The 26946-nt window shown below is 46.6% G+C and overlaps 2 protein-coding genes across 6 annotated transcripts in view; one reads left to right on the forward strand and one right to left on the reverse strand.

The window, feature by feature from the left end:
* The window catches only part of SH2D4A (SH2 domain containing 4A), a 48195-nt gene extending 36448 nt beyond the window's left edge, over window positions 1-11747 (forward strand). For both annotated transcript variants that reach the window (XM_081836340.1, XM_081836341.1), the window contains exons 7-10: window positions 3634-3853; window positions 5385-5515; window positions 7247-7467; window positions 9857-11747. In XM_081836340.1, coding sequence (XP_081692466.1) covers window positions 3634-3853; window positions 5385-5515; window positions 7247-7467; window positions 9857-9949 — 665 coding nt within the window. In that variant the 3' untranslated portion in view covers window positions 9950-11747. The remainder of the gene's footprint in view (window positions 1-3633; window positions 3854-5384; window positions 5516-7246; window positions 7468-9856) is intronic.
* A 385-nt stretch (window positions 11748-12132) lies between these two features.
* The window catches only part of CSGALNACT1 (chondroitin sulfate N-acetylgalactosaminyltransferase 1), a 35547-nt gene continuing 20733 nt past the window's right edge, over window positions 12133-26946 (reverse strand). For all 4 annotated transcript variants that reach the window (XM_081836332.1, XM_081836330.1, XM_081836331.1 and 1 more), the window contains 6 exons: window positions 24971-25187; window positions 21012-21113; window positions 17322-17500; window positions 16157-16251; window positions 13743-13824; window positions 12133-13201 (listed from right to left, as the gene is read on the reverse strand). In XM_081836332.1, coding sequence (XP_081692458.1) covers window positions 12918-13201; window positions 13743-13824; window positions 16157-16251; window positions 17322-17500; window positions 21012-21113; window positions 24971-25187 — 959 coding nt within the window. In that variant the 3' untranslated portion in view covers window positions 12133-12917. The remainder of the gene's footprint in view (window positions 13202-13742; window positions 13825-16156; window positions 16252-17321; window positions 17501-21011; window positions 21114-24970; window positions 25188-26946) is intronic.

Below are 26946 nucleotides of genomic sequence, written 5' to 3' on the forward strand. Positions count from 1 at the left end.
TTCCATTATTGCATCCATCAACACTTATTTACACTGTTGAATTTATCTTAACGCTGCCAGCGTTTTCACCTGTACACAATTATTTCCCATATATTCAATACACACTTCCCAGTCTTCTTTAAACATATGTTCTTCTTGTTCTCTTATTCTGTATGTTAAATCTGCAAGTTGTGCATATTCTGTCAGCTTAAGTTGCCATTCTTCTTTGGCTGGGACCTTGCTCGTTTTCCATTTTGGGGCTAACAAAATGTGGGCCGCAGTTGTGTTGTTGTTGTTTAGTCGTTTAGTCGTGTCCGATTCTTCGTGACCCCATGGACCAGAGCATGCCAGGCACTCCTGTCTTTCACTGCCTCCCGCAGTTTGGTCAAACTCATGCTGGTAGTTTCGACAACACTGTCCAACCATCTCGTCCTCTGTCGTCCCCTTCTACTTGCGCCCTCCATCTTTCCCAACATCAGGGTCTTTTCCAGGGAGTCTTCTCTTCTCATGAGGTGGCCAAAGCATTGGGGCCTCAGCTTCAGGATCTGTCCTTCCCGTGAGCACTCAGGGCTGATTTCCTTCAGAATGGATAGGTTTGATCTTCTTGCAGTCCATGGGACTCTCAAGAGTCTCCTCCAGCACCACAATTCAAAAGCATCAATTCTTTGGTGATCAGCCTTCTTTATGGTCCAGCTCTCACTTCCATACATCACTACTGGGAAAACCATAGCTTTAACTATACGGACCTTTGTCGGCAAGGTGATGTCTCTGCTTTTTAAGATGCTGTCTAGGTTTGTCATTGCTTTCCTCCCAAGAAGCAGGCGCCTTTTAATTTCGTGGCTGCTGTCACCATCTGCAGTGATCATGGAGCCCAAGAAAATAAAATCTCTTAATGCCTCCATTTCTTCCCCTTCTATTTGCCAGATACCGGTAACCTCTTCTGACACCTGGGAATTTCAGTCTGAATTATCCCCAACAGAAAGGATTCTGGGTATTTTAGGAAAGTACTTTTAAACCCCGCCCCCAATTCATTATAGATCTTTCCCTATTACTCTTTTACATGTCCACCACATTTGAAAGAACATTGCCTCCACCTCTTTTTATCTCCAGCACTTATCTGATTCTGTTCTGTACATCTTAGCAAGCCTACGTGGAGTTAAATACCATCTGTGAATCATTTTCAGGTAGTTCTCCTTCAAAGAACAACATGCTGTAGATTTCAAGTTTCTTTTCTGGAGTTTTTCCCAGAGGTCAAAATCTATATTGTGTCCTATATCTAGCGCCCAGTGTGTCATTGAGGCTTTAAGAAGCTCATCTTTTGTTTCTCATTCTAATAACAGATTATACATTTTAGACAAAAGTTTCTCTTTGTTCTGTAGAAGTTATTTTTCCAGTTGTGAGCTTTGGTCCGAAAAACCATTATTTCTAGCTTAATTTAAACATTTCATGCAAGTGATGGTATTGTAACCAATCTATAACATTATAAATGGTGCCAAATGGTGCAACTGATGGTATTGTAACCAATCTATAACCTTATAAATGGTGCCAAAAAATCTAAGCCCAAGACCAGGCACCCACCTTCACCACCAGGGACCCACTGGTTTTTCTGAGACTGAAGAGTTTGATGTGCATGCTTAAATAGCCTTGTAGTGGGGCGGGAGAGCAGAAAATAATATATTTCATTCAAAAGCAGATTCTCACACATTCCATTTCAAGCCCGTTTGTGTGCCTGCAGTTGAGAGGTACCAGATTCAATGGACCACATTCTCTTAGATTGCCCTTTACACAGCAGACCTCACCAACTGATGCTGAGCAAAATGTTGGACCTCCGGCCCACAACTCCGAGAAGAAACCAAAGAAGCTGTCTCCTGGCAGATCGGGACAAAGATATTACTGCTTTAGTAGCTTCCTTTTTAGCCACAATCTTACCCAAAAGGGTTCCCAAAGAACTATCCTTTCGGGAAATAGACAAGGTGTAGGTAAACTCGGCCCTCTAGATGTTTTGAGACTACAATTCCCATTATCCCTGACCACTGGTCCTGTTAGCCAGGAATGATGGGAGTTGTAGTCCCAAAACATCTGGAGGGCTGAGTTTGTCTATGCCTGGATAGCCAAATGCACACAACCATAGTGTGACCTTGATAGCTTCACCCTTGTCTTTTTAATTATCCCAGTTACTTGAAACGTTTTATACTGTGATGCCAATAAAGACATTTGATTGGTTGGTTGGTTGGTTGGTTGGTTGGTTGGTTGGTTGGTTGAATATATTTCACATCTGGCAACCAATATGCCCCATTGGTTTCAGATAAGTACATGGGTAGATGAGTCTAGAAAACCTCAGACACAAATTTTCACAGCCTTCCAACAGCCTTCTATGGTGGTTCATTTACCAGAAGTACAGTGGTACCTCGGGTTACATACGCTTCAGGTTACAGACTCCGCTAACCCAGAAATAGTACCTCGGGTTAAGAACTTTGCTTCAGGATGAGAACAGAAATCGTGTTCCGGAGGTGCGGAAGCAGTGGGAGGCCACATTAATTAAAGTGGTGCTTCAGGTTAAGAACAGTTTCAGGTTAAGAACGGACCTCCGGAACAAATTAAGTACTTAACCCGAGGTACCACCGTAATGTATTCAGCATTAACTTGGGGTGTGTCTACTTGATTCTGACTAAACTAAGCCTCCATGGGCTTCGTTCATTCCTTGATGTCTCCAACCAAAAGGATAGCAGATAGCAGAGCTGGGAAAGACCTCTGGAGAACTACCACAAAACCACAGCAGTCAGCACCAAGCTGGGTTCAGTGCGAATCCCCATTCTCGTTGCCAAATCATGCTTCAACTGTTATTTTGCTCTGTCTGCCTTTCTTCCCCCTTTTGTGCGTGTTGAGATTTCAGAAGTACCAGAAATATATATATATTTTAAATTACAGTAGGTTTTTTTGAATAAATAGTAACCAAAATTATGACTTCCTGGAAAGTTAAAAGTTTAATTTGTATTTGTATTTGCCACCAAATGTTTATATGTCCAGATGATTTACTGGAGAACATAATGGTAGAATTTCATATTTACGACTATACATTCCAGGCTGATGTACTCTAGGGGCATTAATGTATTAGATCCCCTTTTCTCTTGTTTTGTTTTGTTTTTTGCTGTATTTCATACTTATGTTAAACCTGCCAGGCATCGTATTACTAAATTGTACCTATCAAATAGATAATATATTTAATATGGCCAATAAAGATACAATTTTTTCCCATTAAAAAAAAGAAAAAAATAAGTACCAGAAATGCCTCTGGACCTAGTGGCGGAAGAAGCTGCTCGGGCGCCTGGGTGAGGCGAGCTGCCCATAGGGGCGGGGCGCACCACGGGGCCTCCGGAGTCTGCCTGCCTCCTCTCACTCAGCCGCCCTACAGCTGGGGGGGAGGCAGCGGGCGGACCATTTGGGCAGCGCGGAGCGTGCGCGTACCCAAGCCACCACGTCTCTCCCAGGAGAGATGCGTGGCTCGGGCGTGCTGCAGGCCCCGTGGTGAGTGCCGCCCGGCATTTTGTCACTCCCCTCAGTGGTGACACCCGGGACGGTCCATACCCACCTTCCTCCGCCCCTGTCTGGACCTCCATTCAAGAGCAAATAACAACCTTCTTTTTCCTGTTTCAGTGGAGCGGGCAAAAGCAGCCGATGAAAGGCGGCGCTCCCTCGCCAGACAGGCCCGGGATGACTACAAGAGGCTGTCGTTGCAAGGCACCCGCAAAGGAAAAGTGGCGGGAGTTTCCACGGTTTTCAAGACAGGGGAGCAGAAACGGCCGCTTCCTCCTCCTCCTCTGCCACCAAAACCTAAGCATCTCAGTGCCGGAATCACCAACGGCAAACCAGACAGGTTAGTAACCCTGAAAGCTTTGACTATAGGGTGAGGAGGTGAGAAGGGGAAGGCCAAGGGAGAACTCAGAAAGGAAACCTGAATTGTTCTTCCACCTGTTGAGTCCTTTCCTCCTGACCACATTGCACTCTGCATATATCTATATGGATACTGAAGCTGTTGAAATTGTGCAATTGGTCTTTTAAAATGCAATTCTGGGACATAAAAGGTAAAGGGACCCCTGACCATTAGGTCCAGTCGTTACCGACTCTAGGGTTGCGGCGTTCATTTCGCTTTATTGGCAGAGGGAGCCGGCATACAGCATCCGGGTCATGTGGCCAGCATGACTAAGCCGCTTCTGGCAAACCAGAGCAGTGCGCGGAAATGCCGTTTACCTTCCCGCCGGAGTGGTACCTATTTATCTACTTGCACTTTGACATGCTTTCGAACTGCCAGGTTGGCAGGAGCAGGGACTGAGCAACGGGAGCTCACCCCGTCGCGGGGGTTCGAACTGCCAACCTTCTGATCGGCAAGTCCTTGGCTCTGTGGTTTAACCCACAGCGCCACCCGTGTCCTGGGACATAGTTCAGCTATATCAGGTTTGAACGCACCTGAATGTGACTAGCTGAGGTGACTGATGCCTCGCATGTGACTAGCTGAGGTGACTAGCTGAGGTGAATGTGACTAGCTGAGGTGACTAGCTGAGGTGACTGATCCAGCAGGAGTGTTCCTGTGCGAAAAAGGCCAGTGGTAGTTATTTTGACGCGGCCTGGCACACTTCCTAGAGTTATACAAAAAGCCACAGTAGACCATATGAAGGAAAAAACAGCTATGTTGGCAGAGGGCTGGTGATGAGGGGGCAGGCTGGGTTTTTCCTGGAGCACGTTTAAAACACACAATGTTTACGTGTTAATGACACACAATTAAATGCCTATGAGACCTAACTGAATCCAATATATATATAAGGAAAATCAAAGCCAATAAAAAACCTTAAAGGGGAATGAGAATGTTTCTTAGCTGAAGTAAATTGGGGGACGTGTTGAACAGTCTTTACTAACCTGCTGCCCTCCAAATGTTTTAGGGTATAGCTCCTGTCAATCCCAGCCAGAATGAGCACTCTTTGAATCTTTGGGCTTACTAGTGGTGGCCCCATGCCTGCTGCCAACTCCTGCAGCTCCCTGGAAATGCCGCCCTGACCCTTCTGGGCCTTATGGAAGGGAGCAAGGAGAAGGGTCAACTCCCTTTGCTTGCCTCATCTTCTTATTGCTTGGCTGGACAAATAGATGGGTCCCAAATTAAAGAAAGGAAGCAAGGGGTCATTGGTGGTGGTGAGAAGCCAGGAGAGAGTTTGGTTCAGCCCTTGTGACAAGACTCCTAGAAGGGCATCTGGCCCAAGTATCCTCCGAAACATCTTTAACGGGCACAGTTTATTCTAAATCGTGATTTGCATTATTGTAAAGGAGGTTATCTTTGCAATGGCACTGAACTTAAATCCAGTGCAAAGATCGTAACCTGCTCCCTGCTTCTTTCTCTCTTCTTATTGCGACAACAGGAAGCAGGCAGTACAAAGGACTGTCTCCACTTCTACTCAGGAGGCCATCATTCGGTGGTTCAAGGAAGAGCAGCAGCAGCTCCGAGCCGGTTTTGAGAAATCCACGGGCCAGGTAGCACCTTGGTTCCATGGTGAGTACCTGGTCTTCCTGCCTTTCATAGGGCAAGGGAGTCCAAGCTAAGGACCACTGTGTCAGGAATGAGCCAGCTCCAAGCAAAGATTTACAGCCAACTGCAGTAAGCAGCCAGGAACAGAGAGGCTCAGATGTTAGTCAGGCAGGGGAGAGCCAACAGCTGCAGACTTTGGCTCTTTCTGACCTTGACGAGCAGACTGATAAGACAGTAGGGGAGAGCAGGCTAGAACACAGTCAAAGCTCACAGGAAGCACAAACAGGAGTGAACAGATCCAGAGATAGCCTCTCAGAACAAGAAGAGGATGGGGCTGAGCCCCTAAGTCCGAGGAGTTGGCGAATGGGAGGGCTGCTAGATTGGAAACAAAACAAGAGATGTAAGAGTCATAAGTTCAATGTATTCTGTCACAGCCGGAAGGAGTCTTCAGAAGGGTCATCTTGAGTAATGATGCCAAAGGCTTTGTCAGAGCCATCTGGAGCTATCTGTTTGTTTTTGCAATAAATCCTCCTTTTTAATTACCTATGCTTACTGTGTTATCAAGCTGGGAATCTGGACACACTGCAAGATGGGGCATTTGTGGGTTTCTTGATACTATCATATGCTCAGCCTTCCTTAACCCTGTGGCCCAAATGTAGGCTGTGAGCTCCTTGGGGTAGGCACATCTTTTTCGCTTATATTACACCATAAATTAAGTGCCCTGGACACTGCATCGATGAACGATCCCAGATAGCCTCTGTGAACTATTCTCTCAGCTGACCTGCCTCTCGTGGGATTCCCATGTATTCATTGGTTCATCAGGAAGTTAGGGCGCTCGCTTTCTGCATAAGAATTTTGGGATGGGAACAAATCCCATTAACAGTGTAGCCGTGTAACACATGGTGAACTAACAAAAAAAAAGGTGGGATTTCATTAAGTATTCCTTGCTTTCATGTTTGGGTTCCAGAGATGACCAACCAGACTCAGCAGGGATCTTGGAAGTGGTCAAAATTATGAGCCAAGGGTTCCTCCAGATTTATCATCGTGGGAACAAGGTGTTCTCTCTCTTGTTTGGGAAACAGCAAGGGAAGCAGCAAACCGCAAACCCTATGGCACCCCATTTTGTTTTTCTGTCCAGCAGGTGTATTGACACACATAGCTTTGACTAAATCCAGCAGTGTTTAGGGAGGCCACGAAAGAGGTTTTTCAACAGTAGGTAGGTGCAGAGTTAGGGACGCGGGTGGCGCTGTGGGTTAAACCACAGAGCCTAGGACTTGCCGATCAGAAGGTTGGCGGTTCGAATCCCCGCAACGGGGTGAGCGCCCATTGCTCAGTCCCTGCTCCTGCCAACCTAGAAGTTCGAAAGCACGTCAAAGTGCAAGTAGATAAATAGGTACCACTCCAGCGGGAAGGTAAACGACGTTTCCATGCGCTGCTTTGGTTCGCCAGAAGTGGCTTAATCACATGATCCGGAAGCTGTACGCCGGCTCCCTCGGCCAATAAAGCGAGATGAGCGCCGCAACCCCAGAGTCGGTCACAACTGGACCTAATGGTCAGGGGTCCCTTTACCTAGGTGCAGAGTTAAGCTGGGAAAAGGGGTCTGATGACTAATGGCATCTTGAGCCCGCCAGGTCACTGAATAGGCTGGAAGCTGGTCCACTATATTAGAGAAGATTTGACAGCATCTTTCCAATGTGCAGCAAGCCGGCAAATACTTTTCTCTTGTTTAGCTCTCACCTTTCATTTTTGGGACAGGCATTTTAACCACCAAGAAAGCAGAAGAACTTCTAAGCGGTTTGGCACCTGGGAGCTTTCTGATCCGGGTCAGTGAAAAGATCAAAGGCTACGTGCTCTCGTATTTGTCGGCCAAAGGCTGCAAGCACTTCTTGATAGATGCTTCCGGCGATTCGTACAGCTTCCTGGGTGTGGATCAGCAGCAGCATTCAACGTTGGCTGACCTGGTTGATTACCACAAGGTGCGCCTCTCGTAATGCTCAACTTCCCCACCACCACCTCATTCTATGACTATGTTGAAGCTTCTTGGTGCAGAAAATGTTATCCTGCAGGACATAATGCAATGTTAGGCGCCCTGTAAGTGTTATTGGTTGGGACGTGGGTGGCGCTGTAGTGTAAACCACTGAGTCTTGGATTTGCCGATCAGAAGGTTGGCGGTTCAAATCCCACGACGAGGAGAGCTCCCGTTGTTCAGTCCCAGCTCCTGCCAACCTAGCAGTTCGAAAGCACGCCAGTGCAAGTAGATAAATAGGGACCGCTCTGGCAGGAAGGTAATGGGCGTTTCCGTGCACTGCTTTGGTTTGCCAGATGTGGCTTAGTCATGCTGGCCACATGACCCAGAAAAACTGTCTGCGGACAAATGTCGGCTCCCTCGGCCAGTAAAGCGTGATGAGCGCCGCAATCCCAGAGTCATTTGCGACTGGACTTAACTGTCAGGAGTCCTTTACCTTTTCAAGTGTTATCAGAATGTAAGGACAAAGAACGATGCAACATTTTAAGGAGCTGGGCCCGGTCTAGGATTATCCTCAATGTTGTGAATACAAATAAAGTGGTACCTTGGGTTACATACGCTTCAGGTTACAGACTCCACCAACCCAGAAATAGTACCTCGGGTTAAGAACTTTGCTTCAGGATGAGAACAGAAATTGTGCTCCGGTGGCGCGGTGGCAGCAGGAGGCCCCATTAGCTAAAGTGGAGCTTCAGGTTAAGAACAGTTTCAGGTTAAGAGCGGACCTTTGGAACGAATTAAGTACTTAACCGGAGGTACCACTGTATGCCCTTTTCTGCTCCAAGGCTACTGAACCAGATCTAGATGAGAAATGCAAAGTGCCCCTGCCCTGGAGGGTGGCCTTGCTTGCTGGCTTGCTCCCCCAGTACCTGTTGGTTGGCACTTGTGATGATATGGACATACTATACAGTGGTGGCCCGCAAGACGAATGCCTTGCAAGACGGAAAACCCACTGGACGAAAGGGTTTTCCGTTTTGGAGGTGCTTCGCAAAACGAATTTCCTATAGGCTTGCTTCACAAGACAAAAATGTCTTGCGAGTTCCTGCGGGATTTTTTTCCTCCCCCCCCTTTTTCTAAGCCACTAAGCCGCTTATCAGCTCATCCGCTAAGCCGCTTAACAGCTGATCCGCTAAGCCGCTAAGCCGCTAATAGCTAATCCGCTAAGCCGCTAATAGGGTTGCTTCGCAAGACGAAAAAACCGCAAGACGAAGAGACTCGCGGAACGGATTCTTTTCGTCTTGCGAGGCACCACTGTATTATATTACTCCCCCCCCCCTCCTTTCACTAGGGCGGTTCTGCAACTGCTTTTTAAAATGTTTCCGAATTTATTATCTTTGGGGCAAAGCGAATGATGAAAACTGAAAGAGAAGAATGCCTGTGCACCACTTTTATGTAAAACAATACCCACCCACCCCACAAAAAGGAGATGTAGATCTCCAGACACACAAAGCAAAAAAGCATGGCTGCTAGTTTCTTCCAGGATTTCACTTGAGGGAATGTAGATGTCCTGTGTATATGTTGTCTTAAAGCTGAGCTCAAATCCACTGAGCAAAGAGCCCGCCATGATTGCTGTTTGAAATCAGATTTCTCTTTACCCCAAGCTATACTGATATCAACTGATGGTATGCTCAGCTACCTTAAATGCTGCTCATCTGCCTCCTTTGATAACCAGCCTGGATAGCTCAGTTGGTTAGAACATGGTGTTGATAATGCCGAGGTTGCAGGTTTGATCCCCATAAGGGGCAGCTGCATATTCCTGCATTGGTTGGACTAGATCAGGGGTCAGCAAACTTTTTTAGCAGGTCCACTGTCCCTCAGACCTTGTGGGGGGCTGGACTATTTGGGGGGGGGGATGAAGGAACTCCTATGCCCCACAAATAACCCAGAGATGCATTTTAAATAAAAGGACACATTCTACTCATGTAAAAACACACTGATTCCCGGACTGTCTGTGGGCTGGATTTAGAAGGGGATTTGGCTGGATCTGGCCCCCGGGGCTTAGTTTGCCTACCCATGGACTAGATCAGTGGTGTCCAAACTTGTTTCAAAGAGGGCCAGATTTGATGAAGTGAAGGGCCATCAGGGCCAACCAAAGGGCCAACCAAAGTTGTTGACCTTTTAGGTTTTTTTAGGATTTTGCCCCAGGAAATAAACTGCTACAGGGGCCAGATTAGGCCCCCGAAACGGACTTTGGACATGCCTGGACCAGATGATGTTCAGGGTCCCTTCTTCCAGCTCTAGAATTCTATGGTTCTAAACTGATTGACCAGTTTCTAGTAGGAAATGAGTGGCTGATTTTAGACCTCTGGAACCTAAATTTGTACTGGCTTTCTTCCTGTTAGGAGGAGCCCATCACATCTTTTGGAAAGGAGATTCTGCGTTATCCCTGTGGCCAGCAAGGGGAGGAGCCAGACTACCTTGATCTTTTCGAGTGATGCCTGACATTTCTGTCCTCTACCATGTGAAGAACTTCTCTTGAATGGACAGATGTGGAGCAGGCGGAAGTTGACCCAGCTCCCTTCAGCTTTTACAATACCCTCGGAAACGGCGAAGTGATGGTGCGAGTACGTTTGGCTAATCGAGAAGTGAAATCTGGATAGCTGCCAGCAAGCGACAAGCAGATACAAAGGAACAGGAAGCAGAATCATAAAAGAAAATAGCAAAAGAATAAATCTATTTTGAAAGATAATTACAGCAATTAAAACTTTCCATAGACACCTTTGTTCAGGCTGAATCCTGCCCTTGTGTGTTCCTGTTCAATCAGGAGACATAGAACATTTCCAAAGTGTAATTCACATTTCCTGTAAATACTTGAAAGGGTTGTATTATTATTAGCGAAAGCCACAAATGCAGAAATACGGTTGTTTTCAGAATGGTGGGCCCTCTCTGCTCCCATTAGCAAGTGAGTGTTGTCAAGAGCAGTAAGGCCACTGTTCGTATCTTCAAACTGCCTCCATTTCCTGCGATCAGACCCTGTGAAATCCCTGGCTTATTGCCGTTTTGTCTTGGGAGTTGTTGTTGGGGTGCCTTTAAAACCTGCCAGTGTGTCACATCCATGCAGGATAGTTCTCCTAGCCCTCTCCAGAACTCGCTAGAAGCTCAGTCTCTGCAGGTGGCAGGTGCTAAGTGAAGCCAAGTGACTCCAGCGTGCACGACGGAAAATTTGTCCCCACGCTACACTGCTACCGTTTTCCTTTCGTTACTCCACAGCCGCCCAGACAGACATACTACCTGTTTCAGCACCCACTGCAGAGTAAATGACCAGCAGATAAAGAACCGTCCTTCGCAATGGATGCTCTTGTGTTGCGGATGCAACGATGGGGACTTTGAATGCCGACTCTTGATATGAAAATAGGGCTGCTAAAAAGGGGTGTTGCTGTTTTTTGCTAGGAAATGTTAGGAGAAATGTTGTGGGGGGTTTTAACCAAGCCCTCTCTCTGTAAAGGAATGGACTCATCCATTGCCTGGATCCCATTTTAATTGTGTTCTTCAGTTCACTGTGGAGGGCCACCCTTTTTAGACTCACGCGTCCCCTGGGCCTAGAAAGCAGGGTCTGTGTAGTTTTGCATTTGCCCCACTGCTTTCCCCCAGAAAATCCGTGGTTTAGCACTGAATTGGGGGGGGGGGATGGAAAAGTGTGGGGGTTGGGCCCCCATTGTGCCTTCATGATTTGTGCTCATGATGGGATTGGAGAGGTTGTACTTGATTCCACTTCCAATACTGTTTGTGCCTTCAAATGTTTCAGGGTGAACACACTGCTTCCTTTCCAATCAGTGCACGTCCTGTAACTTTCTCCCGAAGTCCTGTCACTTTTTGTACCAGAAATGTTCCAGTTTATTCTTTGTCCTGCCTTGGTAGAGCTATAATACAAAGAGTGCCCTTCTAGACAGCAGCACTGCAGTACCATTGAGGAAGCATCGCAGAACGAATAATAAAGTGGAATCATGTGTGCATGGTCCAGTATAAATCCATCACTAAATGCACTATTATTGAGTCAACAACATGTTGCAGAACAAAAATACCGCTTGTCTGCAGGGGCCTGGAGTGAGAAACTCTGGATCAAGATTTGCCAAAATGAAAGGCAAAGTGGCTGAAATTTTAAAAGAGACTATTTGCCTTCTCTGTGCAGAATCTGGACAAGGCTCCACTATACAGCCTTGCTTTTCAGTTATCAGTATTATCTAATTGTTTGTACAGCTAGGGATGTCAGGAAATATATACCTTATATTTTCATCTGTGTCTGTATTTAAATGATGCTCTGTTTTAAAGGCTGGGACCTCAAACACGTAAGGGTAAGAAGAAAGGAGAATCCAAGTCAGCAAATATTAATGTCAAGTCAGACAAAATCATTGTCTGCTAAATCCATCTGTCCTTAATGTCTCCAAACTGTATGAGGTTCAGTGCAAGTCAGAACTGGTGCTTCTAGCTAAAAGCCCCTCTTGGCTTTACTGACCAACCCACCTGACGACCTTAGATCTATTCACAAAAACATTTCACCATTCCGTTAAACTGTGCTACATCTCAGCAGCTCTTTGCATGTTAAGTGTGCGCAACGGGACACAAAACCCAAAGTGCGCTGTTGAGGACAAGCAAAGAATGATAATTGATAGCACTCAAGGACAAGTGACCATATTATCTTTACCGACTCCACAGAAGTTCAGAAGATATGGCTTTGTGAGGCGTGTGGGTGGGTGTATATGAGAGAGACAGAGAGAGGGGGGGAATGAATTGTGATAATGGTGTTGGCTTCCATATAGAGCTAATACATTCAACTTTCATTGTTCGCTTTCTAGCTGCTAGGAGTCATTAGATAAACATCTAAATGCTCATCTGGCAAGAGAGCCCTGACCCACGCAATTGATCTGGATCCCAGTCCTTCTGTTATGGTGCTTATCTGATAACCCCCATTGAATTGGATTGGCGGCGCACATGGCCCAGATATGTGTGTGCATTCCCTATCTAGGGCCACTGGTTACTCACAACAACAGAGTCTAGAAAAAACTGGATCGGGGCTATCATCAGTAACCTCATTTCAACATTGCAGGCTCCACTCTGTAAAGATCTCCCTGGGATTTCATCCAGTTCAAGCTTATGAGCACCTTGCTACCCATTTGATAAAATGTAAAGCTTTGTGTAATCCTATTGTAGCGTCAGTCAAAGTTGGAAAACCACCTAGTTTGTCCTTCAAATATCAAACTGTTGAGGGGTTGGAGGGGAAGCTATTCTCCATGCCACAATGACATCACCCCGTGCTGCAGTGTGGCCACAGAGAAAAGACTACGGTGGTATCAAAAGCCCTGCAAGCAAATAACCAAGAGACGCATTTCCTCCCCTGCGAGTGTGGTTTTGGGAACACCCTTCTGAGTCAAATTTTGAGGTTCTTGGTTTTTATCTCCTTTGGCTTCAAGACTTCTTATTGCTTGCTTTCTGCTTGCGCCGATGAGCCTCGATCTCCCTCCTGAAGAACAGCATCCCCAGCTGGCCGTGAGAGGCTTCATTCATGGCCTTGGACTGAATGCACATTTTGTACTGCTCTGGGGTCAGCTCATCCAAGCAGTGCTTTTCATGCCAGAGGTGGAAGAGGCCCCGGACAGGGGTCCTGACCACAATGAGGTTGCTGTGAAGGTATTTGCGGTACAGATGCACATCTTCTCCTCCCCACCCTTTTATGTCGAGATCAAATCCTCCTAAGGGGGAAAAAAAAGACAGGTTTCATGCGATTGTGGCACAGAGAGAGAGAGACCTGTGGGCCCAGGAACTGAGGGGAAAGCCTTTCAAGAGAAATCAACTGCGCTGACAGTCAATGCGTTTCTTTACTTGCAGAGTCTTTTGGATCAGATCAGGATATGACTCAATATTTTAAAATATACAGTGGTACCTCTACTTGCGTTCCCCTCCAGTTACGTATCCTTCAGGATAAGTACACGGCAAACCCGGAAATATTTTTCCAGGTTTCGCCGTGCGCAGAAGTGCTAAACCGCGCAGTGCACATGTGCAAAAGCAGCACCTCCAGTTGCGGAAACCTCGGGATCTGACCGGAGCTCCAGAACGGATCCTGTCCACAACCAGAGGTACCACTGTATTCCCAAAATGGCTTGGGAGCCTTAAGGGTCCAGAGAAGAGGCTTGCTTGTGCCCCACATAAATGTAACACTAATTTGGCATGGTGGGAGCCAGCCTTGATTGGATTTAATATCTAAATTAATATTCATTTGATTTCATTTCTTACCAATGTTGATATAATCAGAGCGGTATTGGCAAGTCATTCCGAAACCAAAGTCTCTCCAAAACCCTGTCTCCTTTTTTATAACCTGGAAGAAAGAAAGGTCCATTTATCTGTGTATGTGTGCGTGCATATTATTTCACATAAAGATCATTTATCCCTGTGCGGTGGCTGCTTCCAGCTGCAGTCAGTTAACACTCCCTTATCTCTCACCTTTGCCGTTCTTTCATATTCTAAGAGCTGCATTGCACATGTTAGAATCAGATACAGTGGTGCCTCGCAAGACGAAATTAATCCATTCCGCGAGTCTCTTCGTCTAGCGGTTTTTCCGTCTTGCGAAGCAAGCCCATTGACAGCTTAGCGGATTAGCGCTATTAGCGGCTTAGCGGCTTTTAGCAGCTTATCGGATAAGCGGATAAGCGGCTTAGCGGCTTAGAAAAAGGGGGGGGGGAGGAAAAAAAACCCCGCAGGAACTTGCAAGACATTTCGTCTTGCGAAGCAAGCCCATAGGAAATTCGTTTTGCGAAGCACCTCCAAAACGGAAAACTCTTTCGTCTAGCGAGTTTTCCGTCTTGCGAGGCATTCGTCTTGCGGGGCACCACTGTACACAATAAGGATTTAGCATGTCTTCAGGTGGTCCACAGTCCTTGTTTTTAGCTATATCCATACCAAATAAATCTGCCACCGGATCTCTCCTTGAAACTGTCATGCTGCTATAGACATATTAAAAAAAAGTAGACTGACACTTCCATCATCTGGAGACAAGGCTTCTTAGTGATGCTTGAAATCATGGAGATATCCAGGATTGGTCAGCATTCACCAGCACCACCAAACAAAGTAGAAGCAAAGACTCCTGGACTCTTGACTTTTATTTTGTATGAAAAAATGTGGCCTTGTGGAGTTTTAAAACATTTTTTAGTTTTCCCCACTAATACAAATGCAGCCCATTGCTATTATCCCCACCCTGCAGCCTGGGGAGGCTACAGAGAAAGAATGTCTCATGATAGCTCTGGAATGTAATAGTCCATTAATTGGGTCCTCCCTTAAAGAGGACAAGGGTGGCACTGTGGGTTAAACCCCAGAGCCTAGGACTTGCCGATCAGAAGGTTGGCGGTTTGAATCCCCCTGTGTTGTGGGTGGGTACTATCAGTCAACCACAATACCCGATTGGTAGGTTCCTCGAAGCTGGGTGCAATCTGGCCAATGGGACGCAGTCTAAATGGATCAAGGGACCTATTTATGCCCATGCACATGACCCAGAGCTTCCTCTTTTGGCATGTGCATTCGGAACACCCGCCCACCTCTCCCTACTTTTAGGGCTTTGCGCTTGACCTTGCTATGCCGTTGTGTGTCGTCTGTCATTGAGACAGGGGCCCGGCAGGAATTTCCCCCACTTGACCAATTGGCTGTTGCCATTTGGGTTTCACCTGCCGCGTAGCAAATCATCACAACTTGTAAAGTTGCGGATAGGCTCTGGTGCAGGTGATAGGGATGGGAGAACACTCTTGCCATCCCTATGTGAAGGGTATTCCGTTAAAGGAATCCAGGGACTCGATGGTTTGGTCAACCCCTGAGAGGGAGTTGTGCCCATGCCTGAGTCCAGGGGGGACATTTGCGTGGCAGAGTTAGCCCATTCCCGCCTTTCCGCTTATCCAGGTGTTCACCCTTGGCTGACCTATGCTGGAACCCTGGGTCAGCGCTCCCTGCATGGCAGGGAGCTAGTCAAACAAGAGCCTATGCAACCAGTCACTTTCTGTAATCAATAAAGTTGTGACCTAAATTCTGCCAAAAACGAAAACCAAAATTTGAGCCATGTGTGAATTTATTTAGAGGGGAGGTTTCTGGGTCTGAACACGCAATTCATATTTTTGCTGATTTCAGCTGAGGTTTGGGATTTGAATACTAAAGCCGCTTTCAGATGATACCATTACTGCGTGTTCATCCTGATTTGTTTGCAGGGAGATTAGATGATGTTGCCTCTTTAATGAGCATTTATTCTGATTTATCTGGGGGTGTTAGCTGATGCTGCATTGAAGCGAGCCTTATCCCAAACTTCCCAATGCATTTCCGCATCATGCCCCCTTGTTGCAAAAAGTCCAGTTTTTGGGGGGGGAAGCAGGTTTGTTGCACAAGAGCTCCCAATGAACTATAATTGCACAACATGAATTTGCTGGTGATCGAATCTCACCTGAAAATAGAGACCAATCCAAAAGTTCCCTTGCTGCCCTTTCTCAGCATATTCATAAACCACAGTCCTAAGCTCCTTTGCCTTCTAATTGGTGCATCACAATTAAAAAAAGATTTTGAGCCGAAACGGTTCCATATTTTAGGCAGGATAACGTTTAAGTGTGCCTTTTTTTTTTTTTTTAGTATATATGGATTTAGAACAACATTTAAAGCCATTTAACCCATTTACTTACCAACTGCTGTTCTACAGGTGGAATGGAATCGTGGTGTCCATAAATTAGGCCTGGGTTATACTGGCTGAAAAGAACTGGGTAAAACACCTTCTTCCCTAAAAATGAGAGTGTGTTGAAAAAACTGGGTTATTTGTGCTAAGTTTGCATCTATGTTTTTTTATCCTGGAATGTGTTGACTTTTATGTTCATAGCCTTAGATTTAAGTGCCCTTGGGGGGCGGGGGTTTGTATCCTTTTGTAGAAAAAGAATCCAACTTTTTGGAGTTGCTTTGTTCTGTTGATTAAAGTGGTATCATTTTGATAGCAACTTTGCTGTCGAGTTCATGGGATCCTAGCTATCTTGCACTTGTGTCACAGAGGCTCTAACCTAAGGCTCATCCAAACTTCCATTTGCCCCACCACTTTCCCCTGGGGAAGCCCATATTTTAGCGCTGAATTGGCGGGGGGGGCAGTCGAGTTTCCTGCTGATTGCCGTTTGTTCCAATTTAGCACTAAAGAGTAGGTTTTCCAGGGGAAAGCAGCAGGGCAAAGGCATAGCTGTCAACCGTCCCTTATTTGGCGGGAAAGCCCCTTATCCCAGCGCTGTGTCCCGCTGCTGTCCCTTATTGATGATGTCCCTTAAATTTCCCAGGTTTCAAAGGAAGCAGCTCCTCTCCCTCCCTCCCTCCCTGCCGGCCAGGGAGGAGGAAGGCTCCAACTGTGTTGCTTGGCTGCGTTGCTCACCCAATAAGGAGTCTAAGAACAACTGGGGGGTGGAGCTTGCCTGCCTTGTGCCGATCAAATCGGCCGCCTTGCCTGGGAACTCGCCTTTGTTCAGCGCTTCCCAGCAGAGAGGTGATGGTGGTTTTCCTTGCTGCATCCCCTTTGCCGGGTTGCTGCGCTGTGGGAACCACCACTTGAGGCTTCGTTTGGCTGCTGGCTGGGCTTTCTGCCTTTGGCTTGGAGGGACTCAGATGTTGAACATACCTGTTTCTGGAAAATCCCTTATTTTGGCTGCTGATCCCTTATTTTCAAGGCTGCTGGTCCCTTATTTTCAAATCTGTAAGTTGACAGCTATGGGCAAAGGTAAAGCACTTCAACCCATGCTTTCTCGGCACGGGACAAGCATGGATGAGTGCTCTATGCTGGCGAAACAGACCAAGGTCTAAATCTAAAGATAGCTATACCTGGTTGTGTGTTCAGTCTACATGTGTTGAGGAATTCTGCCGTGAAGTATATATCTACGTCACAGAAGAAGAGGACAACATTGCTTCCTTTCCAAAACCGTGCACCCACGTCCAGGCCTTTCCCTCTTGAGAACTCTTCGTTCAGCTGGATGAAGGTATAATTCTTGAAGTTGGCTGATCTGTATAAGGAGGAATGGCAACATAAGCATTATTTGGCCTCTTTTGTCTTTAGGAAGACAAATAAAGAGTTAAAATAAGCAGAAGCAGCAGCAACAACAACAACAACAAAATCCCCCCGAAATAGGGGAAAGATCTAGAAGTTAATATACAGGAGAATACCGAGAACTGAAAAGGAAATAAAAAATAAATAAAACTCTGATATCAGTAAATTTGATTCTTTAAGACGGGGTATTTATTGTATTTAATCACCCACAAATTGAAGCACTTGTAAAGGATGCCCTATGATTAATGCTGGAGAATATGGGGCAATTAAGTGCAGAGCTTTTGGTAATGTCACCATGTTTTTAAAATGGTGCATAATTCTGGGCAATATTCAGGAAGTTGTGGGATATTGCTGTAAAATCCAATAATCATTGCTACATAAACATATCCTACAACTATAATCATGCAAGAGAAAACGTAACAATATATTTAAATAGAGTTACTGAAATATGGGTGGTTTTTATTGCCTTTTGGAATCAAAGATTTGGGGAAGGCATTTGACCTTACTCCTTATTTTTTGTTAAGTTTAATGTAACAGTACCTTCTGCTGATAAGACAATATAATGTCTTTTTTGAATTACTAAATAATACATTGGGAAAATAAAAGGAACCAAAAAGCAAAGAAGAGGTATGAATTGTGCACCGAACAGGAGCATTTGTCACAAGTGAAGAGAGTCTTGTGGCACCTTAATGACAAACAGATTTGTTGTGGCGGCTGCTAGAATGGCCTGGAGTCCTGAATGCTAAGTTGGCTGATCTGGATTTTGCCGGTTTCTGGCCTTGATAAGAGACCACATCACAAAATGTGCTTTGGGAAATATAGTAGAGTATTTCTTTATTTAAATTAAAACTTTTTTTGACTGCCCTTCACATCAGTCTCGAGCTGGTGAATGACAATCTTAAAATACACACCAGCATCACAAAAGACTGAAAGCAGCTGGTAAATCAGGGCAGCTTTAAAGAGTATAGTATCTTGCCAGAGAGGGATGTGGGTGGCGCTGTGGGTTAAACAACAGAGCCTAGGACTTGCCGATCAGAAAGTTGGCGGTTTGAATCCCTGCGATGGGGTGAGCTCCGGTTGTTCAGTCCCTGCTCCTGCCAACCTAGCAGTTCGAAAGCACCTCAAAGTACGAGTAGATAAATAGGTACCGCTCCGGCGGGAAGGTAAACAGCATTTCCGTGCGCTGCTCTGGTTGGCCAGAAGTGGCTTAGTCATGGTGGCCACAGGACCCGGAAGCTGTACGCCGGCTCCCTCGGCCAATAAAGCGAGATGAGCGCCGCAACCCCAGAGTCGGCCACAACTGGACCTAATGGTCAGGGGTCCCTTTATCTTTACCTTTATCTTGCCAGAGTCAAGCACCAGCCAAGGCTTGAGAGCACAAATGTGTTTTTAATAGACACCGAAGTGTCATAAATGTTGGCACTTGCTCAAGCTCAGAGGGAAATGGTTCCACTCCCACTATTCACAATTCCACATGCTAGAAGGGTCAGCTACATTTGACAGATCTTGCAGGATGGGGGGTGGTTCCTGACAAATTCTGAAATGAGTTTATCTAGTGCAGGAATTTCCAACAGGTTGATTGCGATCTACTGGTAGATCCCCGTGAGGTTTTCGTAGATCGTGGTCGATCTCTGGCTCCCTTTCCTTAGCGTCACTAAAACTGACTCCTGCCACGCTGCCTCGCCCTGCCCTCCATTGTTGTTTGATCTCTGGAAGAGAAGACAGAGCTTTCTCTGTGCTGATGTTTTCATCCATAGTGATCTTTTTGTGAGTGATTTTACCCTTTAAAAGGTAAAGGTAAAGGGACCCCTGACCATTAGGTCCAGTCGCAGATGACTCTGGGGTTGCGGCACTCATCTCGTTTTATTGGCCGAGGGAACCGGCATTTGTCCGCAGACAGCTTCTGAGTCAAGTGGCCAGCATGACTAAGCCACTTCTGGCGAGCCAGAGCAGCGCACGGAAACACTGTTTACCTTCCCGCCAGAGTGGTACCTATTTATCTACTTGCACTTTGATGTGCTTTCAAACTGCTAGGTCGGCAGGAGCTGGGACCAAGCAACGGGAGCTCACCCCATCACGGGGATTCGAACCGCCGACCTTCTGATTGGCAATTCCGATGGTCTGTGGTCTAACCCACAGCGCCACCCACATCCCCCCCTTGCCTTTAACCCCACCCAAAAAAACAGAAATGGGGCTTTCTTCCTCCCCCAAAAAGCTCAACAACTTTGAGCTGAACCCCTAAAAAACAGGGGTAGATCACTGCCAGTTTTTAATTCTGAAAGTAGATTGCAGTCTCTTGAGAGTTGGCTACCCCTGTGGATAGTAATAATAATATTAACTGGAATTTCTCTTCTTAACAGGGAGCTGAGTTTGATCCCAAGTATGCAGCTGACCATCTTTCAGGTCTAGAAAGGCTTTTGAAACTTCCAGCTTTTGATGCTCCTGAGCTACTGCCATTAGAGCAGATATATATAGAGTTTGGATTTGATATCCTGCTTTATCACTACCCAAAGGAGTCTCAAGCGGCTAACATTCTCCTTTCCCTTCCTCCCCCACAACAAACACTCTGTGAGGTGAGGGGGCTGAGAGACTTCAGAGAAGTGTGACTGGCCCAAGGTCACCCAGCAGCTGCATGTGGAGGAGTGGGGAATCGAACCCAGTTCACCAGATTACGAGACTACCACTCTTAACCACTACACCACACTGGCTCTCTTTACTGATATTTATGAGCATTTCTAACTCCTTCATATGACAGAAACTAAAGTGGTTAACAAAACAAAACCTTTAAAAAAAGTCTTTTGCCAAATCGCATCTCTTAGTTGCTTAAAGTGGCAGCTCTAAGATGACAGTGTGTGTCACATTTTAGTCCGGGAAGCATTAAAAGTGTCTAAATCTGATGCCCCATTTGAGCTTAGAGCCAAGGCCATTAAGCTCTCCTGCTCCCTCCCCCTCTGTCTGGCCCAGGTACCCAGTTTCAGAAACTATTGTTAGGGTAACATGTGATAAGATGCTCCTCTGAGCATGTAGACACAACGAAGTGGGTTTCCTCTTTCCACTGAAAAACCACAGTCATACAACATTGCTGGTACAAAACAGGCCTTTCAACCCAAATGAAAACATGGCTTTACCACTAATGAGATGAGATGGGAAGTGTTATGTACTGAAGTTCTCACCCTGGGCCAGCAGGGGGATACTGTAGATAGTTATGCAAATAAGGGATCGAAAGTGACGTTCAGTGATTGGATAGTTTTAGAAAATTGTTACAGTTACGTTGTACTGGAGCTCTATATAAGCAGGCTGACTGAACCCTTCAGTCAGTTCTGTTCTGGCCTGTGAATAAACAAGAGCTGTTTGAAGAATCGCTGTGTCGTCTGATATGTTCACCTACAACTTAACAGGAAGGGGAGCCCAACAAGCGTTTGCCCTTTGATTTCTGACGAAAGAACCGCATCTGTGGTTGTACTCACCTGGATGTGTTTTCAAGGATTCCTTTGACCTCGCTCATTTGTTCTTTCCCAAAGTAAACAATAGTGAGGTGAATTCTCCTGTCCTGCTGTATACCCATTTCCCTGGAAGAGAAGTAAATGCGTAAGCTTCCTTCCATTATGCATGTCCTGGCCACATTGACACACACCTTAGTTCTGCTACTGGTTTTATAATAACAATAATAATAATTTATTATTTATACCCCGCCCATCTGGCTGGGCTTCCCCAGCCACTCTGGGCGGCATCCAACAAAATACAGTGGTACCTCAGGTTACATACGCTTCAGGTTACATACGCTTCCGCTGACCCAGAAATAGTGCTTCAGGTTAAGAACTTTGCTTCAGGATGAGAACAGAAATTGGGCTCAGGCAGCGCGGCAGCAGCAGCAGGCCCCATTAACTAAAGTGGTGCTTCAGGTTAAGAACAGTTTCAGATTAAGTACAGACCTCCGGAATGAATTAAGCACTTAACCTGAGGTACCACTGTATTAAAATACCGTAATATATCAGACATTAAAAGCTTCCCTAAACAGGGCTGCCTTCAGATGTATTCTAAAAGTCTGGTAGTTGTTATTCTCTTTGACATCTGGGGGGAGGGTGTTCCACAGGGCGAGTGCCACTACCGAGAAGGCCCTCTACCTGGTTCCCTGTAACTTGTGTGGTTTTCATAGTTTCAACTTGAGTATGTTATATCATGTGTTATATGATGGGGGGGATGGAAGGGCAGGGACGCTCTGTGTGCATTTATGTGCATGCACCTCCCTGGATGTGATGCAGGTGGCGCTGTGGGTAAAAGCCTCAGCGCCTAGGGCTTGCCGATCGAAAGGTCGGCGGTTCGAATCCCTGTGGCGGGGTGTGCTCCCGTCGTTCGGTCCCAGCGCCTGCCAACCTAGCAGTTCGAAAGCACCCCCGGGTGCAAGTAGATAAATAGGGACCGCTTTCTAGCGGGAAGGTAAACGGCGTTTCCGTGTGCGGCTCTGGCTCTGGCTCTGGCTCTGGCTCTGGCTCTGGCTCTGGCTCTGGCTCTGGCCAGAGCAGCGATGTCACGCTGGCCACGTGACCCGGAAGTGTCTCCGGACAGCGCTGGCCCCTGGCCTCTTAAGTGAGATGGGCGCACAACCCCAGAGTCTGTCAAGACTGGCCCGTACGGGCAGGGGTACCTTTACCTTTTACCTTTACCTCCCTGGATACGAATGGTTAAAACTGGATTTTGGGACTCGGACATTTCCGCAGTAGCTGGAACGCTCTGCCTCATGAGACCAGGGCCCTGCAGGATCTGATTTCTTTCCGCAGGGCCTGTAAGACAGAGTTGTTCCGCCTGGCCTTTGGCTTGGAGCCAATTTGATTCCCTCCCCCTCTTTCTTTTTTCTTTTCCTTTCTCCTCCTGCGATGAGGCTACATTTTAATATTTTAATGTTTCAATATTTTTATGTTGTATTTTAATTTTGTTTTTAAATTGTATTCATTCAATTTGTTTTTATTATTGTTTCTTAGCCGCCCTGAGCCCAGCCTTGGCTGGGGAGGTGGGGTATAAATAAAAATTATTGTTATTATTATTATTATTGACCCCACATGGTTTGCTCTGTTTTCATCCTGTACAAAGTTTTGGCCACGAGATGCCAAGGAATGAAACTGGGGCCTTTGGCATGAAAAGCATGTACAGTCAAACCTCGATTGTCGAACGTACAGTGGTACCTCGCAAGACGAATGCCTTGTAAGATGAAAAACTCGCAAAATGAAAGGGTTTTTCGTTTTTTGAGTTGCTTCGCAAGACAGATTTCCCTATGGGCTTGCTTCGCAAGACGAAAACGTCTTGCAAGTTTGTTTCCTTTGTCTTGCAAGTTTGTTTCCTTTTTCTTAAAACCGTGCACTCACTTCGAGGAGCAACTCATAGCACGCGGTGTGGTAGCCTTTTTTGAGGTTTTTGAAGACTTTGGTGCTTTTTGAAGCTTTTCCAAAGTCCGTGCTTCACAAGACGAAAAAATCGCAAGACGAAAAAACTCGCGGAACAAAATAATTTCGTCTTGCGAGGCACCACTGTAAACCGAAGCACAGCTTCCGGTTGGCTGTGTTCAGGAGCCAAAAACAGGGGCTTAGGAAGGGGTGTGTGGCGTGCGGTCCGCCCCGGGTGTTACCCCTGAGGGGGTGACAAAATGGCACACCGCGGGGGCGGCACTTACCGCGGGGCCTGGCCTGCAGTGCACCGGAGCCACACGTCTCTCCTGGGAGTGATGTAGCTCAGGGAACCGCACTGCCCGAAATGGCAGCGTAGGGCTTGTGTCCGCCAGGCAGACTCCATGGGCAGCTCGCTTCTCCGCCCCCCTAGGCGGATCACCCCACTCCCGCCGCTCCGGGTCCTGGAGCAGCTAGCTATGCCCCTGGCCGAAAAATTCTAAAACGGAGGCATTCAGAGACCGAGGTTTGACTGTTTTCTTCCACTGAGCTAGGGGATAAGGGTAAGGTAAAACCTAAAAGAAACTTAATAAAATTGTAAATAATTAAAGCGAAACTAAATATACAGCCTTGCCTGTGCTGATGCTCTGTGTTATGTATTGAAGTTCTCACCCTGGCCACCAGGGGTATTGTGTACAGTGGTACCTTGGCTTACATACGCTTCAGGTTACAGACTCCGCTAACCCAGAAATAGTGCTTCAGGTTAAGAACTTTGCTTCAGGATGAGAACAGAAATTGCGCAACAGCAGTGTGGCAGCAGCAGGAGGCCCCATTAGCTAAAGTGGTGCTTCAGGTTAAGAACAGTTTCAGGTTAAGTACAGACCTCCGGAACGAATTAAGTACTTAACCCGAGGTACCACTGTATATAGTTTTCACTCAGGTCCACATCAGTTAATTTAGGCGGGAAACCCTGGGGTGTTGTTGTTACAATGTTGACAGCCGGCTGCCTATAAAAGCAGACCGGCTGAGCTGTGTTCAGTTCAGTCCAGTTCCAGCCAGCGGCATAGCGTGGGTTGTCAGCACCCGGGGCAAGGCAAGTAATTTGCGCCCCCTAACCTGGGGCAAGGCAAGTAATTTGCGCCCCTAACCCCTAACCTGCCGCCGCTGCCAGCTTCTTCTTGCTGCTGCCTGGGCTGCTGCCATGGGGCTCTGCTACAGCCTGCGCCCGAGGCTCTTCGGCGACTCCGGAGGCGGCGAGCGCGCCCCCCTGATGTTGCGCTCGGTGCGGCCGGCACCCCCTGCACCCCCATGCTACGCCACTGGTTCCAGCTTACTTGGAGAAATCTCTGTGTCATCTGCTTTGTCAACTCACTACTTAATACTCTGCTTGCATACAGTGGTACCTCGGGATGCGAACGGGATCCGCTCCGGAGCCCCGTTGGCATCCTGAACAGAACGTAAGACGGGACTGCGCATGCGCGTGGCGTCATTTTGAACGTCAGCACATGCGCGAGCAGCGAAACCCAGAAGTAACACGCTCCGTTAATTTTGGGTCGCCGCGGAGCGCAACCTGAAAATACTTATCCTGAAGGTATTTATGACTGTATTGGGACGCGGGTGGCGCTGTGGTCGAAACCACAGAGCCTAGGACTTGCCGATCAGAAGGTCGGCGGTTCGAATCCCTGCAACGGGGTGAGCTCCCGTTGCTCTGTCCCTGCTCCTGCCCACCTAGCAGTTCAAAAGCACGTCAAAGTGCAAGTAGATAAATAGGTACCACTGCAGCGGTAAGGTAAACGGCGTTTCCGTGCGCTGCTCTGGTTCGCCAGAAGTGGCTTAGTCATGCTGGCCACATGACCCGGAAGCTGTACGCCGGCACCCTCAGCCAGTAAAGCGAGATGAGCGCCGCAACCCCAGAGTCGGCCATGACTGGACCTAATGGTCAGGGGTCCCTTTGCCTTTACCTATGACTGTATTTGTAAGAAAAGCCAAAGTAGAAGGATTGGGGCACAGCTGTGGGGAGGGCAGCGAGAGCATGCAGCTTTACTAACCTGAAATTCTGCATGAATTGTCGGAACTTGTTGGCTCTTTTAGCCAATGGGACTATGACATTGATAAGGGTGTCGGCCATATTGAGGTTTTCATTCTTAACTTTCATGATGGGGCCAAATGGTCTGAATAGGACAATTCGCTCAAATTCGTATGCTTTGCCTCCCTTGAATATCAACTCATACAGGGTGCCTTTATCTCTTTCTATCCGACGAAGGCCTGTCGGGGAAACAAAGGGGAAAGCAGCAGTTAGCAAGGAATTTCAGAAGTGAGTGCAGATTTATACTTTGCTGGTTTTTTCTGCTCACGTGGAGAGAAAATGTAACACTCGGGGCTTGTTGCAAGACTCATTTTGCATTCCCTTGATTTTGTGATTTTGTAGGGAAGGTTTTCATCTCCTCCTCAACTTGAAGTTATTTTCTTTTAAAAATTGTTTTCTTGTGAATCTCCTAGGAAGATGAGCTGAAGTTCAAGCTACTGAGAATGTGGAAAAATATGATGTTTAAGGGAAGAGTTAATCAAAGTCCTGTTTTGCTTTTTCAAATACTCTTCTCTTCAGCCCCAACGGCTCTTCCTATTTCATTTGATTCACATAAAGTAGGCAGCTAATTAAGAGAGAAATTGGCTGGTTATTAAATATTTGTGATGCAGGCTGCTTGCCAAGGGCTTGCCAAGTGGAAGGTTGGCGGTTTGAATCCCCGCGATGGGGTGAGCTCCCGTTGCTCGGTCCCTGCTCCTGCCAACCTAGCAGTTCGAAAGCACGTCAAAGTGCAAGTAGATAAATACCGTATTTTTCGCTCTATAAGACGCAGCAGACCACAAGACGCACCTAGTTTTTGGAGGAGGAAAACAAGAAAAAAAATATTCTGAATCTCAGAAGCCAGAACAGCAAGAGGGATTGCTGCGCAGTGAAAGCAGCAATCCCTCTTGCTGTTCTGGCTTCTGGGATAGCTGTGCAGCCTGCATTTGCTCCATAAGACGCACACACATTTCCCCTTACTTTTTAGGAGGGAAAAAGTGAGTCTTATAGAGCAAAAAATACGGTAGGTACCACTCTGGTGGGAAGGTAAACGGCGTTTCCGTGCGCTGCTCTGGTTCTCCAGAAGCGGCTTAGTCATGCTGGCCACATGACCCAGAAGCTGTCTGCGGACAAACGCCGGCTCCCTCGGCCAATAAAGCAAGATGAGCGCCGCAACCCCAGAGTCGTCTGCGACTGGACCTAATGGTCAGGCGTCCCTTTACCTTTACCTTTACCTTCATTAGGAAAGCTGCACACTTTTAAAAACATGTTTCAACAAAGCCATTGCAGCAACTGGTGTGTTTTCTTAATAATTCCCCTTCTCATGAGTCAAAGTCCTAACCCTGAAGCAAGGAACTGCCACTGAAAGAGTTAAGAAATGGACTAACTTAGAAGCTGTGTTGTTATTCTGTTCTGTAGGAATGAAGATGACTCTGCAGCTAGAGGGGTTGCATCAGATGAGACGAATGTGCTCTGCTAGACTTTCAGGAGACCATTAAGCAGTTTTGCTATTGATATGCAAGCCAGGAGAGTCTACCCTTTGCTTTGTTTTTTCTAAAGAAGGCTGCCTATGAGTGCTGAGTGGAAAGAAAATCAGTCAAAATCGCTTCTTAGGCAACTGTGTGCAGCAGAGAAGGTTGAAGTTGTGCTGGACATCTGCCAAACAATTTTCCAAACAGCAGTGGATTGATCAAATTTGGGATGCAGTGATTATATACAAACTTACTCAGCAAGTACAGAAAGGAAGGTCTCCAACTGTTTATTTAAAAAAGCTGTTAAAGATGCCATGATTTCCCTTTTTCTTGTATACAGAAGTCTTCCAAGTTTCTGATCACATTCCAAGCAAATATAGATGCTCATTTCCCCTTATGATTCAGCTAAATAATTTACACACCCAAACTTTGTCAACAGTTACTTCGCTCCTCAGTTTCCCATTCCCTTTCATTTTCCTCCAAAATA

Source organism: Podarcis erhardii (assembly GCF_964252035.2).
Source record: "Podarcis erhardii genome assembly, chromosome: 13".
In the NCBI taxonomy this organism is placed as follows: Eukaryota; Metazoa; Chordata; class Lepidosauria; order Squamata; family Lacertidae; genus Podarcis; species Podarcis erhardii.